Source organism: Sciurus vulgaris (genome assembly GCF_902686455.1).
Source record: "Sciurus vulgaris genome assembly, chromosome: 6".
NCBI classification, from domain to species: Eukaryota; Metazoa; Chordata; class Mammalia; order Rodentia; family Sciuridae; genus Sciurus; species Sciurus vulgaris.
In genome coordinates, this window is record NC_136466.1 from 129,821,524 (window position 1) to 129,842,294 (window position 20,771).

A 20,771-nucleotide genomic window follows, 5' to 3' on the forward strand; every position below is an offset into this window, starting at 1 on the left:
CCTCAAACTCAATGTATGTTGTCCTCAGACCAGCCACACTTTTTAAGTGTGAGGAAAGTGTTACATAAGTAGGTATGTTCTGAACGCTCTCTGAAGAGAGATGCCTGAATTGAGACTGAAAGATGAGAACCAACCAGCTAATGAAGAACTTGGAGGGAAATTTTTACAGGCAGGAGAAGGATGTGCAGAAGTTTTGAAGCAGGAATGAGCTTTGTGTATTCATGGAACAAAAGACAGCCCATGGAGCATAGGAAACAGGGAGGAAGGCCAGTAGGAAAGGCAGGCTGGCACTAGATCATGAAGGGTCCCTTAAGGAATTTTATTTTATTCTAATGAAGTAGAAAGATAGAGAAGGCTTAAACATAAAAGGATAAGTTCACACTAGCTATAGAGAGAGGAGTAGAATAAAGAGGGATGAGAGGGAGGCAGGAGACAGGTTGAGAAGTTGTTACAGCAGAATCTGCAAAAGTTTGTGCTGGCTTCCATCATGGTAGCAGCAGGAGAGATGGTTGGTAATGGCCAGACATATCATGCATTTGGTGATGGGTCAACAGGATTCAGTTTAGATGAGATAGGAGGAGAGAGAGAGAGAGAGAGAGAGAGAGAGAGAGAGAGAGAGAGAGAGAGAGAGAGAGAGAGAGAGAGAGAGAGAGAAGTCAAGGTATTGTGATCTCTTCAGCTGGCACAAAAAATTAAATATTTGTGTTCTCTTACCTAAGTGTGATGTATCTATTTGGCATTAAAATGGAGATGTTGACTGGATTGTATGTGGGATTCTGCAGAAGGTATCAGGGCCGGACATAAATTGCAGGTTATTAGCAACTTCATCTGCTAGATTTCAAGAGCAAAACACTGACCGTATCATCATTCTAGCCTTCTTACTACTTTATTGTTGTCAAAGCAAAATTTGGTAGTTGGTAGAGATGCAACTCTCTGTCATATTCCAAATGATTAAGTAATCAAACACTAATATTTCTAGCTTAATCATTTTTACCAACTTAACCACTGTTTTCCAAATCTCCCATTAGTTAACGTTCAGCCTCTTCATCTCTACCACTTAAATCCTCCTCACCTTTCACCTCCTCCATGATGTCTTCTGAAGTGCACTTCCCTTCTCTAACTTTAATTTCATTGTGCTTCCTCAAAACACAGACAGGCAGACCCCAACATGCAAACAACTTGAATTCAAACTATTTATTTGAATTCAGTTGTTTAGAGCATCAGATTTAAGTTCACATGTAAAAGGCTATACAGTGTAGTTCTTATTTGATAAGCCAATAGCATCCCCTAGAATCACTGGAAAGTTTTAGAGGGTGGAGATCAGAATCGGAAGCTCCAGGGTGAACAGGGAGAGTCTAGAAGCTTTGCCCCAACAGAGAGATAAGGTTCCTATCAGATGCCACTCTGCCTGCTGAGATGACTCTGTTCACAAATGGGCATCAGTTCAGGCAGAAGAGGAATTATAGCTCTTCTTCTTACATACAGGTATTCAAAATCATTGGATCTCCCCTGAGTTTATCTGCTTTGCTATTATGGGAAACTTCAACTGGCAATGGGGAGATATAGTTCTTTCTATTTCTATGAAGATGGTTGTTTGGCATCAGGGAGAGAAACTATGTTTTATAAATGTAATCCTTACCCGACATTAAAAAAATGGGAAGGGGTACTTTGGGGCAAAAATGAAAGCACTAAATACACTATAGATAATCCCCTTTGTAAACTTTGTATGATTGTGAGTATTCTTTATCACATGGCATGAGGAAGGCTAACTTAGAATGAAGTAAATGACCAAGTCTTGTGAAGGAGAAAATTTAGGGAGCAATCTTACCATCTAAAAATGACCCCCAACATAGTATTAGCTAGCTCATTATTTTAAAAGATGAATGATCATCAATTTATAGAATAAGAAATGACTATAATATCTGTTATCTATCTATCTAATGTTCAACACTGGTATGATGAATTTACTATGGAATATTCAGAGAAAATATGCTATCCAGGTATTTTTAAAAGTACGCTATGCTGTCCCATTAATTATCAATCTGCAGTTGTCACTCTCAAAGATAGATCCCTCATTTAAAAGTATTGGAGGCCTATCTATTAATTTTATAATCATATACCCATTTTAATAAGCGTTGGAGTCAAATATTAAATTTACATATTGTTTTTATTGAAATCATTAAAAAAAGAATATTCTTACCAGTTGCCTTCTGGATTTATAAACTGCTGCACTGCATAGCCAAACTGCTCATTGGAAGGACCAGAAAATATTTTTGCTTCTGGGAGACCAACATTGTATGCCAAGCAACAATTTAAAATGCCTATTAAGAAAAATGAAAAAAAAAAGTCCATATTTGCAATTTATTACAATGTGTATAATGTCATTGTTAAAGCCCACTTGGAAAAAAAAAAAAAAAACTTATTTGAGCCGATAATTATACTCCTCAGTATTTATCAAGAAGTAATAACTATATCTGAAATATTTACTTGGGGCCCTGAAATCACACTATATACCTCGTATGCATAATCTTACTATTCTCAAAGAAACTGAGGAGGTGGTTACCAATATTACCTTTGTTTTACAGAGATTTCTGAAGTTCTAAGAGGTAAGTGTGCCTCTCTGCTGGAGAATGATAGTTCTAAAGGCAAAGACAAGTACTGAGCTTAAGATGGGCTAATTCAAGATCCTGAAAGCTTAAGCCACTGTAGTACCTCAAAGGATTCTTAAGTAATTTTTGAGTTCCATTTGTCCTCTAACACAATAAGACTCAAAGTCATCCAAGTGCAGAACCTGAAGGACATCTTTTATCTCTTCTGGATTCCCCTACAGATCCTAACATGTCTCTAGATGAAATATCTGTTGAAAAGGCAGTGCTGACTATGTCAAAGGAGGTAGAAAAATCACAGCTCCTTGAAAATTGTGTCATTTTCTTTAAGAAGAGATCATTTTGGAGGATAATAAATGTAGGGGTGGGTGTCATATCTTTTTTATCCCAGCAGGAACAGTCAAAAGTGGTTTTGCTTTTTGATGCTACTGAATGATCAAGAAATGACAATCATTAAAATAGAAAGAAAGAAAGAAAGAAAGAAAAAGAACAAAGACCAAAGAAGATAACACCTTGATGGTCTTTTTTTTTTAAAAAGTTGTGTTTCTGATGGAAAGAGGAACAAGGGGAAGAGTGAGGTGAATTGTGTTTCCTCTCTGACACTGACAGCATTAACAGTGACAGTCTTTCCTTCTATAGAAAGTAGGCTTTGTGGATATGAATGCTTTAAATGGAGATGGAATGATGTATTTCATGTGACTTAGGGTCAGTATTTTTTCTGCAGACACACAAGACAGAGTGGACTCTTTAAAATTACATCAAAGTTGCATTAATATGTGTTTTCACAAAGGACTAGCACATATTCTGGGCAACATTGGAAGTGCATTGCATTTCAGAAGTCTATTGTTCCAGGCACTGAAAGGCTGGAAGAAAATGATCTGTTCTTCATTGTATCTTGAAACTTCCAGAAGCAGATTCCATAGAGTGCTTCAAAGGAAAAACAAAGTCAATGATGAAGTTTTGAGGACTTAAAGCAGTCAGTGTGCCTCTGTAAGTCCCCAAATCCCTCTATCAGGGATCTGCTCCCTCAAGAAAGCTTAACTCATTATTTCTTAGAAATATGTGCTGCCAGGAAGAAAAGTACAAATATTAATTTTCAAATACCCTGCAGTGACATCTATATAGCTCAATCTTTGCAAATTTCTTCTTTAAAACATATTTTTCCATAGGTACCACTGCTTCTTTTCATTTTGAGGAAATAAAATATAAAAGAAAATAACAGCACATAAAGCAGAAAATCAGAATTGGCATTTCAAATACTGGTGTTTCCAATCAACACTTTATTTTTACCTCAGAGCATAATAAATACTATTTGAGGGTTCAGTCACTCTCAAACATACTAGTAAAAACTTGCCGAGATGATGCCAAACTTCTCCTACATATCTAATGCTAGCGAACCCAGAATTACAGGTGATGGGGTTGAATAGAGGAAATAGAGGCCAGTTTGGATCCTGGAAGTTAGAGACTGTGCCTGGGAGAATGGAATATCAATATTTCCAGAGCCCTTTAATCATCAAGTTTACCTGCCTCCTCCCCAAAAGGCTTCAGGCCTGGAATTGCTAATTAATGCCCCCTGGGCCGTTACCTGTTTGAATCACTCCATTTGACCCTTCCCCCTGCCCAGCTGCTTCTCACCTTTTTGCCAACTCACCTGCGTCTCCTGGGCCTAGTCATGTAGGCAGGAAGGAGAGATTAGGGGGGCAAGAGCAGGAAAACAAGGGAGACTTTAATCTATATAAAGGGCAGGGCCTGCTCACTTCTGGGGTTACCAGAACACCAACCATGGCGCCCTTCTCTCTCCAGGAGAAGTCTGCGTTAGTACCTTTAAATAAAACCTGCTTTATATGCTTGCCTCAGTGTGCTTCTCTAATGTTCGAACTTCAACATCTGAGGAAGAATTAATCACCGATAACCTGTGGTATCACTAGGAAGAATATATATGACTATATATTCAATGACTACAATTTTTCCCCATAAGTTAGATGTTGGCAAATCACATAACGGCATGAAATCATGATGGAGTTCATTTTATCATCTAGCAACTAAATTTTATCATTTACAGGGTATATATACAGTCATGCCTCTCTTAACAACAGGCATAACTTTTGAGAATGCATATGGTCCATTGTTGACCAAAATGTTGTTATGCAGTACATATAAGCAGTACGTGTGTACTATTATGTAGTATATTTTTATTAGTATCAATTTATAAACAAGGAAACTGGAGGTCTTTCATCATCTGGCAGTCTAATTTTTATATATAATAATGTGTATGTATTTTATATATAATTAATGTATATGTATTATATACATATATATTCCTTGAATACAACCAGCTCATTTTCCTCACAACATTTACAACTGCTTGTCTCTACTATAATATGCAGCCTATAACATACTCCCAACTTAGCGTTTAGATTTTGGCAACTCTATCATGTAGGTCTTTGTTCAAATAAATCTCTGCTCTCCTTACAGAGTTCTTCTCTGATCCCTCTCCATAAATACACCATTAGCTTAACAATTATTATTTAAGTTGTCTCACTTATCTATATTATTTTGTGTCTAACTCTGCTTGCTAAAATGCTAGCTCCTTGAAAGTTAAGACCTTGTTTTTTTTTTAATTCACTGTTAGTTTCTCATCACCTAACATAATGTTTACAAATAAAACAATTTTAATTAATATATATTCCTCAATGATGACTTGGAATATAGAGAAAATTACAGAGGAAAAAAATGAGAGTCCTAAAATTCTACCTGCAGTGTGATTAATTTAAATGCATTTCCTCCCAGTGTTGTTCCCTCTGTGACCTACAGTCTAAACCATAAGGTATATCCCAATTTGTATTTCTTGGTGCTTATGTCTTCTTGTCAATGTCGGAATCATTCTGACTCATTTGATCCTCACAATAACTTCACATAACAGCAAAGCCTAGTTATTATCACCAAGTTACAAATAAGGAAACTGGAACTCATGAGGGTTAAATGTCTTTCTTGCTCAATGACACACAACTGATGTCTGAGCGCTGAGACTTGGGTGGGCTCATATTTTCCAACCTATTGTTTAGGGTTTCCATTCAAAAATATTCTGCTTATTTTCTTCACAAAACATGCCATTCTTCATCCCTATTCCTTCAGTCTATTGATCTTCATCCTCATCTTTCTTGCTATTAATCTTTCCCTCAAGATCCTGCTTCTTTTGGTAAATCTGGATGATCCTAACTCATAGACTTATCTATCTCCAAAAAATATTTACAGTTCAAGGTCTATGTCATCATTTCACAATTAGCATATGATACCTAGTCAGTTTATATAAATTTAATACTTTTATATTAAGTTCTTGTCAAACTAAACATGTTTCCTCTTCATAATCCCAATGCATATGTTTCTTTTTAAAATTTTTTTGTAAAATTTTGTTGAGTTGTGGATGCCTTTTATTTTTACATGGTGCTGAGGATCGAACCCAGTGCCTCACAAGTGCCAGGCAAGTGCTCCACCCCTGAGCTACAAACCCAGCCCCCAATGCTTATGTTTCTATGTCTGTCTCCACCTAACTGGACTATGAAACACAATCTATTTTTGATTTGTCTTGTCTCCTTCCTTCCAGCCATACCTATGTGTCTATATGTATTAAGAAATGGATTGTTCAACAAATACTTACGTAGCTCCTTTGTGCTAGGAATTTCTCTAGGTCCCAAGGATATGGGATCTAGAAAGAAATGAACGGAATGAACCATATCCCTACACTCTGTGAGCTTTCATTCTCCTAATCTGATTAGAAAACAATAGCTATATCATAATGTGACTGATATAAAATGCAAAGAGATATAGAGTCAAAGGCTAAGACGAAGGGAAGTTTAAGTTTGAAGGCTTCACGGTGGAGGTAGCAATCAGTCTGGATCTAGAAACATGAGTTGGAAATCACCACACTTCTGATTTCAGGCACAAGGAGCATCCTGGGAAGCAGGCATAGAGGTGTAAAAGAGACTAGTGTGGGGATGGTGAAAAGTTTGGCATAGAAAGCCATCGTGTGCTGCATTAGTGTAAACACTTCCCGTTCTTCATTAGATGCAGTGAGTCTCGGACAGACTTGAGCTCTGCCTTGCCAGGAGCCTATTATTACCAGATTGTGAGTCTTCCCTCTTTGTCCTCATGTGAATGGAGTAATTGAGCAGCAGATTCCAAGTGTTTATCAAAGGTGCCCTTGCTATAATACTTTTGTTTCTAGTAACCAAGCCTTAGTGTTCTGGCTTGGTTCCCACCAAAACTTAGTGCAAATATAAACACTGCATCTCCTAGAGAGTTAACTAATTTCTCCTACTTTCACAATAAAAAGGGGATACTCTTTCATCCTTGATTTTAACCTGATTTACTGCTGTTTTAATATTCATAGGAAACCAGAGAGTTAAGTACAAATTAGTTTATGCAGAGTTCTTTGTCTTTTACCCATTTAAGCATTTTACAGGACCTCCTTCCCTTGGGGTTCCTGACCATCTCTGAAATAAGTATTTTAGAAATCATAGTCATTTAAGAATTAGTTTCAGTAACTGTGGAATTTACTCTCTTGCTTTATTCTGGAATCCAATTTTAAGTTATAATCAAAATAGAAATATATGAGTGCGAATTGGATATAGCTAACCTAGTTTTGCTCTCAAGACACAGTAAAACTCAGAAAAAAAATGTGCTTCAAAAATGAGGACATAAATAAATAACTGTATAAAACAAAAATGTGTCAACCAATATTCAAGAACAAAAGTTTAGCAGGGACTCTTACTGATTCCTGTATCATTCTCAGAGATTCAGGAAACATGTTGGAAGTAAAGACTGGCAGAAGGAGGGTCTAATCTATGTGGCCAATGCCAATATAGGGATATCTGTGTGCACTGAAGGACAAATGGGGAGAGCTTTTCACAGAAGGGGTTCACTTGCAGAAGGATGCAGGGAGATGTATGGGAATAAATTCAGGTTAAGAGAAGAGGGTGAAGACTAAAACTGAGAGGTGGACATAGGAAGAGTGAGGTCGTTCTTACAACGGACCCTCAGATTGCACTCTGGCCCTTTGCTGCAGGTGTACACTGGCATTTGGGAGGAAAATCATCTCCTTTAATAGTCAACAGAAACCTAAGATGGTGAGGCCCTGATCTCTGGGAACTGTGAGCAGTGGATGTGAAGAGCGGGAGCCCTGTGCTCTGCTGCCTGAGGGGACTGGACCCAAGGAACTGCAGAATTATTGGCAGGAGCAGAACCAGGGGAGAGCCACCTATGCATCAAGACTTCAGGCCCAGGGCAGGTGCAGCAGTGACCAGGACAGAGGAGATCACTAGTAAGAGCAGCAAAGGTTTCCAGGAGACCCATGTTCAGCATTCAGGAAAATGTTCACTACTCCCAAAGACTGAAAAATTAGTGTTTAGGAATTTAGACTTCTGCTCTCTTTTAAGTAGGCGAGTGAGCCATAGAAATATGATTTTGTTAATCATGATTTTTTTGTGTCTTAGGTGCCCAAAGAAAACATATTTTCTGCATGCTAAATGACTCTGATGACTTTAAGCAGTCTGATGTTATTCTTAATAGCCATAACTACAATGTGTTCAATGTCCAATAGGAGGAAATTGAATATGCAAATCATAGCATACAAACTAGATGAAATTCTACACTGTCATTGTAAAACAGTAATTGGGAAACTGTATGGTAGAAAGAAAACAAAATATAAAAATGATTCAGAATAGAAGAAAAACTTAAAAATCTATAAAGTATTAACATGACGAGCAGTACATTGCTTTCAAAATTTTCATTAATAGCCAGGCATGGTGGTGCACACCTGTAATCCCAGGGGCGTTGGAGGCCAAGGCCGTAGGATCACGAGTTCAAATACAGACTCAGCAACTTAGTGAGGCCCCAAGCAACTCAGTGAGACCCTGTTTCTATAAAATATAAAAAGAGCTGGGGATGTGGCTCAGTGGTTAAGCACCCCTGCATTCAATCCCTGGTTCAAAAACCAAAAAATTCATTAGCGTATTATATTTTTCTTGCAATAAATAAAAAAGCAGGATAAAAATAAGAAATAAATTACTTTTCCTATTCTAGATTGGTAGGACTATCAATATAAGCAATTTCACTTCAAACTAATTTACAGTGGCTAATCTCATGATCATACTCCCCAAATACCATTTAAAATATGTAAAATGAAATTCTGGTTCACTGGGATGGATTCGACTAAATTTCTTTTGCTAGACATGTACAAACAATCAAAATCTCTGTATTTATGCATTTAAAAGGGCAATGGTTATAAATGTTTAAAATGGTCACATGATAACACTTTACTTCCATGAAAGTCTATGTTCCTTCTTTTAATACTTTTTAAAGTTGTAGATAGACATAATACCTTTATTTTATTTATTTATTTTTATGTGGTGCTGAGGATGGAACCCAGTGCCTCACACATGCTGGGCAAGCACTCTACCACTAGGTTTCTAGTATTTACTTGTGTGAACTTGTCCATGTTTGTCTGATGTTGTGGTTTTTCTCCATGACTTAATTATTTTCTTCACTCTGTTTACAACTGTCTATAATACAAAGTTGGTGAATTTAAACACACACAAATGCACACAGGCACGTGCACACACGTAGTTGTTAAGCAGACTTTATTTTCTCATTTATCCATTTGGGGGGGGGCGGTTACTAGAGATTGAACTCAGGGACACTCGACCACTGAGCCACATCCCCAGCCCTATTTTGTTTTTTATTTAGAGACAGGGTCTCACTGAGTTGTTTAGTGTCTTGCTTTTGCTGAGGCTGGCTTTGAACTCTCAATCCTCCTGTTTCAGCCTCCCAAGCCTCTGGGATTCCAGGCATGCACCACTGTGCTTAGCTCATTTATTTACTTTTTATTGACTTCACAAACATTTACTGTTTCCTATGTAGTAGATACTGTTCTTACTGTAGGGTTGGTAATTAAAAAATACCATCTCTTCTCTAAGCTTCTAATAGAATGCATGTAGATGACTCATAAAACAGAGATGGTATTAAGAATAACAGCTTTTGTAAAAATTTCAATTGCACCCATAGTTCTTACTTGCATTCATAGTAAGTAAATTCTTCCATTCTGTAACTTTGGTTTCTGGACGTATGAAACCATATTCTTAGCTTCTCCAACTCCTCTGTCTCTCATTCTAATTCCAAGATGCTTCGGACTCCTGGATTTCCTGATTTCATCTTGCCTTCCTCCTTTACTCTCAGTCCCTGTCCCTCACCCCTCTACATCTGTATGTCACTGTTCTGAATCTCTTAACATTCTCTTAATATTACAGAGATACAATTGATTACTATTTTACCTGGGAAATAATTACACATATATTTTTATATATTTATTCTCTTTGGTTAGAAAATTCCTTGATAAATGTAATCTTTCAGGCATCAGATCAAGAAGCAAGGCTGCCGAAGAAGAAAACTGAGCCAGAATTTGGGGACGTGAAGAGAACAATGAAGAAAGGGAAGGACACAAATGAGGGTCAGCAGCACAGAGGTGTGGCTGAAAAATTTATGGAAACAGGCTCCTTCACACTAGAGTTCAGTCCGCATTGGTGTGATTGGCTTGCCTCCTATCTTTCCCATCCCCATACACAAAGGCCTGATATGCGTGATTTTGTGGGTTAAAGAAGTTAAAGAAGATGCCAGCTCTCAGTCAGTACAAATGAACTACAGGAGGCTTAGGGTCAAAAAAGACCTCCAGGGGTCTCTTGCCCTCTCCATCCCTGAATGAACGTGTCAGTTTCCTGTGGCTACTGCAGCAAATTACCTCAAAGTAGATAGCTTAAAACAACAGCACTTTATTCTCGCACAATTCTGGGTGTCAAAAACCTGAAATCAGAGTTTTGTCAGGGTCATGCTCTCTCTGGAGGCTCCAGGGGACAATGCATTTCTCACTTCTTCTTGCTTCTGGGGACTATGAGCATTTCTTAACCCCATGTCTGCATTACTCTCTCTTCTGTGGTCACACCATCTCCTTCTCTGTGTGTCAAATGTCTCTCTGCCTCACTCTTGTGAGGACACTTCCCATTGGCTACTCAGGCAATCCAGCATGTTCTCATCTCAAGAACCTTCACTTAATCACATAGGCAAAGACTCTTTCTCCAAATAAGGTAACACTCACTGGTTCCAGTGATTGTGATATGGATATATCTTTCTATCAATAAGCCCACTATACTCTGGGGGCCACCCTCCCCCAAATTCACATCCGTGTCATATACAAAACACACTATCCTCACTTTCTTCAAGAATCTCAACCCATTACAGCCCCAAGTCTGGGCCTCAAATCTCATCTAAATATGATTAATTAAAAAGGCCTGAACTTGTCATATGAATTAGATATGAGTGAGATTTCAAGTGATCTGTCCTGGGGCAAAATTCCTCTCTCTCTGTGATTTTGAAAAGCTGAAGAACAAGTTACCTACTGCCAAAATGTAATGGTGTGGCAGGCACATCAAAGAGAATTTTAATCTAAAAGGCAGACATTGGAAGGAGAAAAGAAATCTCCAATCTTAAAGAAGTTTGACATCTAGGAGAGAAAACTCCATTAGATTTCAAAGTCTGAGAAGAAATCTCTGTTGTTCATGGCTTTGTCTTCTGGGTGCAAAGCAGTCCCATTGACCTCTCTGTCCCCGTTGGTCTAGTAGTGTTTTTGAGGCAACCTTCTTAAAATCCTTGTAGGTCTCCAATATATGTCATGGAGACCTGTGTCATTGGATAAAGGCATTTCCTATAAATCTTTCCTGGATAACTTCATCTCTATTCCTGTCCTGTGCTGAGACAGTTGAGAGGATGCATGAATCACATGTCCAATCTATTCATCAAAAGCCCCTCCACCCACACCACTGACCTTTTTAGGGATGCTTTCCTAACAATGAATATCCTGACACTGTCTTAGTTTGGGCTAGTATTACAGGTACCATAGATCATGTGGTGTATAAGCAGCAGAAAGTTACTTCTCAAAATTCTGAAGACTGGGTTAGGGTTCTAGAGAGGTTAGATTCTGGTGAGAGCCCTCTTTGAGCTTAAAGATGGCCAATTTCTAGTTGTATCTTCCCAAGGCAGAAAGGGAGCTAGCTAGCTCTCTAGCCTCTTATAAAGGCACTAATTCCCAAAGGTTTCACCTCCAAATATTATCACAGTGGAGAATTCAGCACGCAAAGTTTGGAGGGATGCAACCATTTTTTTTTTTTTCCATCTGAATAGATTGAAGATTTTCCAGATCATCAAGCCTGATGATAGGCTGGCTCCTTTTTGTTCACCTGATCCTTCTTCAAGTCACCACTTTTCTATCACATTTTTTGCTACATTTAGAAGTTTATACCTTCAACATTTTGTTTGGAAATCTGCTTAGCTAAATATCCAAGTTCACTGCTTGAACACTGTGTGCCTTCCACACAACTATAGGAAACAATCAGACCCCAAGTTCTGCCACTATACGATGAGAATCACATTTCCTCCAGTTTCCAAGAGCACTTTCTGTATTTTCCTCCAAATCCTCAATAGAAACAGCTAGAGCACTCAAGTTTCTGTCAACTGTCTCCTCAAGGCTGTCTACAAAGACCTCTTTCCAAATAAGGTCATAAGTTTTAGGGACTATGGTGGTGACATTTTTTGACAAGATCACCATTCAACCTAATACATTAGCTACATCAGAATGTAAGACCCTGACTGCTCTTTATCTGGGCCCTTTCTTAGGGTTGGGTTTATAGAAAGCAACACTGAGAGATGAATCAGTGTCTCCCCCAGGACAGAGAGCAGGCTGGCTGACCCTTGCAATAAAATAGCAGATTCTTCAAGCTTGCTGTATCTTTCCTACAATGCAAGCTTGTATGTGGAGGTGTCCATCTGTCCCTCCTCATGCCATGACTATGAGACTACAGTGGGGCAAAGGGAACCAGCATCAGCAGGCTCATGATGCTTGCTGTTCTGTGAGTAAAACCGTCCTTCTCACATTCACAACTCCTGCGTCATCTCTCAGCATCTGCAGCACAGTAAGAGGCTAAAGTGTGAGCTCACACACAGGGTGAAATCGAATACCAGACCCGACAGAGTTAGAACAAGTACCCCACAGTCAGGAAGCTGGGGGTGAATGAAATGAAAATGTGTACTTCCCGGGTGTTCAGAGCAATCTTGGGAATGCACTGTATTTTCTTACAGGGATACAGAAATTTGAATGAAATCTTACCTCAATTTTAAGAGGCAAAGAGATAGACTGTAATAATATACTGCTTCATGATTTGTCAGTTTTTTAAGTGAATGTACAATTGATTTGACAATTACTCTATGTGCATATCATGGAAATGAAGGCATCACTTTCAGACATGAACTCTTAAATAAACTTTTTTTTGTCTAAGGCGGTGTTATGAATTGAATTATTCCCCTCAAAATTCATATACTTAAGCCCTACCCTTCAATGTGGCTGTAATTGGAGATAGAGCCTACAAGGAAATAATTAAGGTTGAATGAGGTCATAAAAATGAAGTCCTAATTAATCCAAGAGCCAGTTTCCTTATAAGAGGACAGAGGAGATATCTCTCTCCCTAAGCATAGGTTCAGAGGAAAGGTCTTGTGGGGGGCTGGCCGCGGGACACACAGAGAGATGGTGGCCATCTATACGCCAGCAAGAGAGCCCCCAGTAGGAACTAATCTCCAAAGCATCTTGGACTGCTGGCTCCCACCACAGTGAAAAAATAAATTTCTGTTGGCTAATGCACCAAGTCTGTCACATTTTTTTGTGGCAGCCCTAGCCAGTCAATATGGAGGGAAATCAGATTTATCAGAATTTCAACTTAATAATCCAGGTTTCAAAGATAATTCTGTCAATACATACATGCACATATATGTATTTACAAGGAGAGATATACTAATTCTAGTTGTTTAATTTAAGGTTCATATTTTGTGTGGAAAAGGTGTGTGTGTGTGTGTGTGTGTGTGTGTGTGTGTGTGAGAGAGAGAGAGAGAGAGAGAAACTGCATTAAGTCAGAGAGTACTTTGGCACATAGGTCATTTCAAGGTCATTTCATATTTCAATAATTCGATCTTGAAGGCAATAAATGTCTCAAAAAGCCCTCTGTATTTGTCTCTTACATCCATTTACCATGACTTAGAACCTCCTAACAGCTCAATAGATTCTTTTTTTTTTTTTCCTGCCTAAGGAGGGGGAGGGGGAGCTGCCTTCTGGCAGACCTGCAGCCTCTATGGCTGAGACAGACAGTGAAATACAGGAGAAAGAATGTTGGCCCAGGAGTTACCAGGAAAACTACCGGCAATACCATCTCCTGGATTCAACTTTCCATTTTTCCACTTCATCCTAAATTCCTTCTGTGTAAAAGGAGAAACCCCTCCCTCTCTCTTTCTCAAAATAGCATTTTTTGCACAGTTAGCAAGTCTGTGCCTGTTGTTCAGCTTGCTCATTAAAACAAGTTATGTTTAATTTGTCTTCAGGCAATGTAGGGAAGAAATGGGTGTAACTAACACTAGTATCTCTTTGGCTGTATCTCTGTTTGCAGGCCACTTCTGTACAAACTTGTGGTTGGAATTTTCCCTGGCCATCTTGTCTTGCTTATCCCCTTCTTACAACTACCTTGATACTTTCCATTTCATCTCCTATAGTAGCATGCTACCTGGAATCGCTACTCCACTGTTCTCAGGTACAAGATTTATCTTCACAGTTGCATGATCACCCTTCACCAATCTGACCTACCCTACCTTTTGGTTCACTCAGCTATAGTCTTGGGTCCTCCTCTAACACATACTGACCTGAGGCCCTTTGCACCTGCTGCCCTTGCATTTTTCCCAGGGATCTGCATATTTATTTTTACTGCCTTCTGACTTCTCTCATACATTAACCTGTTAGAGATGTCTCTTCCCCTGGCCTGAGGTGCACATAGTGGAGGGCACCCTCGTAGTGATCCACATGGCCTGATAGTCATTCTTGTGTAATACCTTCTATTTGGGAGAAGGCCAGAACTGTAGTATTATCTGATAGATTTGAAGATTCAAAAAATAGAAAAAAATATCAGGGATGTCACATAAGATTGCAGCATCTGTCTTGCCAGTGTATTCTCTTCCTTAATGACCTGGATAAAGCAAAAAGGCCCACAAGACAAAGAAATGAGAGTAGCTTCCAGTTGAGAGCTAGCAAGGAAGGAAAGGCCTCTGTCAAACAACCCCGCGGAAATTAATTCCACCAGTCATCTGACTAAGCAGAAAAGGGAGCCTGCCCCCCAGGCCAGAAATCCATGAGACCCTGCCCTCACCCATACGATGAGCACAGCCGAGCAAGAACCTCTGAAGCCGTGGACCCCAGTGAAGCCAGGTCCAGACTCCTGACTGACCGTCAGAAACCGTGAGTTAATAAAGGTCTATTATTTTGCATCACCACGTGTGTGGTAATTGTCATTCAGCAATAAAAACCTGATAAGAACCCTGAATAAGAACATCTCTCCCCCTCAACCCTGCCATTCTCTGTCCCCTTTACTCTCTTTTATTTTCTTAATCACTACCTTATGTTATACATTTATTTTTTTTTATTGTTGGTCTGTCCCATTAAAATCTATAGAGGAAGTTCCAGGTTTTATATGGAAGCTTCTGAAATTTGAGGAAGAAGAGGCTCCTATGGACAAAAAAACTAAATGGCTAAACAAATTCAGGTATAAAATTAAATGTTTACTTAGAGTGAGAAAAGCAATTTTAGCAAATTACACATTTTCAAAAGTTGACAAATTTTTAAAATCACATATTTCTAATTGCCTGAAACAATTCTACATGCTTTTTCATACAGCTTGCTTCTATGTCTTTTGCTCCTCTTCACATGACCACTAGTTCATAAAGTCATATTTTCTTAAGAGAATGAGATAATGCATTTTTCTTCTATAATGCTAAACTGAAATTTAAAATTATTACTTATAGTTAAGAACTGTTCCTTTCATTTTCACACCTCCACATTTCCAGTGTCATGTAAATATTAAGGTTCATTTTCCAATTTCATATAGAAGCTAGAGTATTCCAAGGCATCTCAAGTTTTCTTCTACAGGGATTAATCCAGAAATTTGGATAATTAGTTTACTATGAATGCCCTTGTGGTTAAAATATAATAGGGTGGAAAAGAAACAATGATCATTGCTTTTGCAAATTTGATAAAACTATCGGACTGTGTAAAGAGGACCAGAATAGTGAAGTCCCTGAAACTTAAGCTCCACCTCTGTCATGGTAAAATGTCTTTGTCTCTAAGAGTAGGGATGGTGTCTATTCTGTTAACCGCCATTGTTATAGTTTGGATCTTAAATGTTCCCCAAAACTTCAATTGAGGTCTTGATCCCCATTGCAGCAGTGTTCAGAGTAGGGTCCTTGGGGGGTGATTGGTTTGTGAGAGCTCTGACCTCAGGAATGGATGAATCCATTAATGGATCCATAACAATGGGATATTGGGAGGCAGCGGAACCTCAGGGGGCGGGGCCTCGTTAGAGGAGTAGGTCTGAGGGCGTGGTCTTGAAAGGCATATCTGGTCCCGGCCCCTCCCCGCACCACATTTTTAGCTTTCTGGCTGCTGCGAGGTGAGCAGCTCTGCTCTGCCATGTACGTGATCCCTGCAGTGATGTTCAGCCTCACCACAAACCCAGAAACAAGAGCCAAGTGACCATGGACTGAAACTTTTGAAAGTAAGAGCCAAAATAAACCTTTCCTTCTTTAAGTATTTTGTGACAGCGAAGGAAATCTAACATAGCCACATTGCCAGACTCAGAATAGTATCTGGCACAATGGTTCACAATTTAGTTATTATTGAATAAGCAGATAGACTCATTATTTCACTATTTCACCTTACAATAAGCTATATACATGTAATGGAAGAACAACAGAGATCGGTTTAAGTAACTCCTCAGAGTTCTGGGCTGGTACAAAGGAAGATGTTTGTAGAATATTGAGCAGATATAAAGATAGATGGTTCAATACATGCATTAATAAATATATACTATATATGTGTAAGTATAAAATATAAAACATAAATAAATATATTCTGCCCATTTATATGTATATATGCACATATGTGCATGTGAATATATTCACAGCTTACTTTCTATTTAGAATTTTAGAAGACCTTAAGCTTCTTTTCTTATTTAGCTCTAGGAGAACCCTAAAAAGAAGACTGATTGTATATGGGGGAAGGCATGGAAGTATTCCAGAGAGAAGTATAGTATTTTTTTTAACCAAACAAATTCACTTACTAAGCAAGGGCAACAGTACAACATAATGTCTAAGAGCTTGGCCTCTGACGTTTGACTAGCTCAGTGACCTTGGGCAAGTTTCTCATTCTATATAAGCCATTGCTTTATCACCTGTAAAATAGACATGTGTGTCTCCCTCATCATTATCAGGTAATGCACACAACATTCTCAACCTGGTGCATAGCAAATGCACTCAGTAAATAAAGACAGACTGTCTTTGTTTCTGCTCTTAATATAATTATGTACTACAGAGGATAGCACACTTCTTGAGAAATTTAATAAGGCTCATCAATTGGGGATCCTACTTTCACTGCTAGTATAGAAAGCATATCCTTAACAGACTCTATTTACATTGCTGACAACTGCTATGTAATGAGTAGGAAGACAGCATTGCTTCATTTTGCTGAGGCACACAAAAGGCACGCCATAAAAACCAAGAAAATATTATCAGTCCAGGGTTCCGTGGACCCTCTTGGAAGCCTAACAGGAAATGGGATTATTCAGACCCTGATTCTGGAACTGAGCAAACAAACTTCAAACTCTACAGTGCAGCTAATCATTACCCAGGATATGTATGGTAACAGGAAATGGTCATAGGTCACATAAGATCTTTTGAACACATACAGAACCACAGGAAGTCTCATTTTCAATAGCATTGTCTTCTGGCTGAAAGGACAATAATGCAGATAGAGAGCACCTCCTCCACCAAAAAAAATATATATATATACAACTAAACTTAGAAATTATAGGCACTTTGGAAAGGACCACATACCACAAACAGGGTTAAGTTCTATAATGTCCGATTTACAGCTGTAGCACTTTTAAAAAGTGCAAAAAAACAAAAGCACATAATGATCCCTGCAACTGCTTTTGAATGTAACAGTGAAAAGAGCAATTTTCTTTAAACTTCTTTGCTTTAATTATTCAACTTCACATGCAATTAAAGATCTAGGAGCTGGGCACAGTGGTCTCCACCTATAATCCCCATGACTCAGAAGGTTGAGGCCAGGGGATCACAAGTTCAAGGCCAGTCTGGACAATTTTGTAAGACCCTATCTCAAAATAAAAAATAAAAAAGGCTGAGGTTGTAGCTCAGAGGTAGAGCACCACTGGGCTCAATCTCCAGTCCTGGAGAAAAAAAAAAAAAAAAAAAGATGTAGGTGCTACCGTTGTTCCCTTGAATGATGACCTTAGAAATGGAAAGCTGAGCTGCAGGCCCCCCGCCCCCCACACTCCAGCATCATCTCATAGGCACTCCATCTTAAAAAGTTTCTTACATAAATGAGAGATCATAAGAATGGGTGAATACCAAGTCTATGGATTTTAAAAAATAACCTCATATATGCTTTTACAAACTGAAAAATACTTTTCATAATTCCGTGGATGCTTCCAGTGACCCAACAAGGTAAGGAATAATTTCCTTGTGAATTTTCTAAAGTGACATAGAAAAATGATGGTATTTAACTTACTCTTCAGAGCTGGATTCTTTGTTGCCATGAATATTAAATGTTCTTAATATGTGAATATTAAATGTGCTTAAAACATGTTTGTTTTGTGCAGTGGTTTCAACTGGGAGGAATTTTGTCCATTTTGGTAATGTCTGGATGCATGTTTTGGTTGTCACATTAGGGTGCTGACATCTGTCTGGAGAATGAAGGCCACGTATGCTGTCCAATCTCCTACAATGAATGCACGCCCCTATAATTGCCCCCAGAAGGAATTATCAAGCCTCAGGTGTCAATAAGGTCAATGTTTAAACCCTCAAGAGTGTAAAGACTATTAAATCATTCAACTTACTGTGGTGGTTTTAGAAAATGTCTGGGAATATTTATATATCCTTTAATCAAGAGGCAGTCTCTTCCTCTGGAATTAGGTGTGACATCTGCAATTGTGTGATCTCTGAGTCAAGTTTAGATAAGGCCAAGCAGTTTCTTTCCATTTCTTTTTGTGACACTTGACCAGAGTCACCACTCAAGAAGCCAAGTTTCCCAGAGGGCACCATGCTGGAGAGACTGGAGGATACCACATGAATAAAGAAATCTGTCTACCCTCTAGCACCACCACTCAAGAACCCTAGAGCTAGAAGGACCTGTCCACACCATTCTTAAGGTCCAAATCCAAGCAACCATGAGAGATAATAAAGGATGGTCATTATTAAGCCACCGTGCTTTGAGGTGATTGGTTGTATACCAATAGATAATCATGCAATCTACAGATTCAATTATTTACAATCAAGTACTCTGAGGAATAAAATGTCTTCCCTTTCCCTCTATGGGGTTCTTGTTTGTTTGGTGTTTGCACAAGGACGGAGGGCTGGGGACTCGAACCTGGGCCTCCAGCACGAGAGTCAGGCACTCTACTAGATGACCTATATGGCCAGCACTGTCTATGGGGTTCTGACACAAGAAGTGCAAAGATGTTACCTAGAGGACTGTTATTCCTCAAATGGAAATGGAATGTATTTAGCATGTAAGGGACAGGAGAAAGAGGGAAGTTTGCAAGGAGATTTTCAGAGGAAGATCCAAAGGGTCTCCTGAAATGACAGAAGGTTGACATCTTAGGCTTCAATCATTTCACAAGCCAGTTAATATAAAAATGAGGAGGAACACTGAACTAGATGACCTTTTGAGGTTTCCTCTAGACGTAAATTCTAAGATCTTAAATCTAAGTTCTTGGATGCTAATCTACAAATACTTTTCAAAAGATAAGCATTTTAAAATCGTAATTTGAAAAAAAAATGCCGCAGGACTTAAAATAAATAAATAAATAAATATGGAGCACTGCTTTACATCCATCTAACAGCAGAAGGTAAAAGAAAATGCAATGCTGGTGAGATGAGTAAACTCCCACATTACAGAGGGTTATGCTGTTTACACTGTTAAATATTTGATGAGAACTAAAATAATATACATAATCCTTGACACAATAATAATACCCCTCTGGAAAACATCCAAAAGGAAAAAGAAAAATAAAATCTTCTGGTACAATGATTTTTTTTTTTTTTTTTTTTTTTTTTATAGCCAGAATATTTACAATTGGGGGGGTGGTGGAAATCCCACAGGAAGCAACCTAAATATCTAACAATGGGACAGTATTTAACAACAACACAGCAGGATATATTAATATAAAGTTTTAAATGTGAAACCAAAATGGACAAAGATATATAAGACATATTAAGTGAGAAAAGCAAAGTATATCTTTGGATGCAAATAGTGAATATCTAAGAAAAGTTTACATTCATACATCAAAAGAAATAAAAGAAATAAATATATTTTTGTTCAGATAAATCTTAGTATGTATCATTTTTCTATAGACATGGTATAAAGAATAACTTCTATAAACTGAAATTATTAATCAAATGTATTATTTCAATAGATACTTTTACTTTCCAGTTAAAGAAAAGAGAATGATTAATATAAGCAAATATACAGATTGACAAAATTAAAGGTGAAGAAATGAAAAGTTGTACCCTACTTGTGTACAGTGAATCAAAATGAAATTTGTCAACATAAAAAATTATAAAAAATAAGTGAATGGCAGAAAGATCAATAAAGGAAAGGAAGGGGGTGAGAGGATGAAAGGGAAGGGGAAACAAGGGGAACTGAATTAGAACAAATTATATGCTTTTATAATTATGTCAAAATGAATTCTATTGGTCATGTATGACTAAAAAGGACCAATGGAATACATAAATTAAAATTTTTGTTAAGTAAAAACATTTTATACTATAAAATTAAAATTTTACAATACTGATCAATATGAACATCATTTTAGTTGGTTACAGTGGTGCCCACCTATAATTCCAGTGGCTTGGTAGGTTAAGATATAGGAGGATGGTAGGTTCAAGACCAGTCTCAGCAACTTAGGGAGGCCCTCAGCAACTTAGCGAGACCCTGTCTCAAAATGAAAAACGGAA

The 20,771-nt window shown here is 38.2% G+C and overlaps 1 protein-coding gene across 1 annotated transcript in view; it reads right to left on the minus strand.

The window, feature by feature from the left end:
• The window catches only part of ITGA2 (integrin subunit alpha 2), a 96,835-nt gene that overhangs the window by 62,552 nt on the left and 13,512 nt on the right, over window positions 1–20,771 (minus strand). Inside the window, exon 2 of the mRNA XM_079143479.1 lies at window positions 2,201–2,321. Coding sequence (XP_078999605.1) covers window positions 2,201–2,321 — 121 coding nt within the window. The remainder of the gene's footprint in view (window positions 1–2,200; window positions 2,322–20,771) is intronic.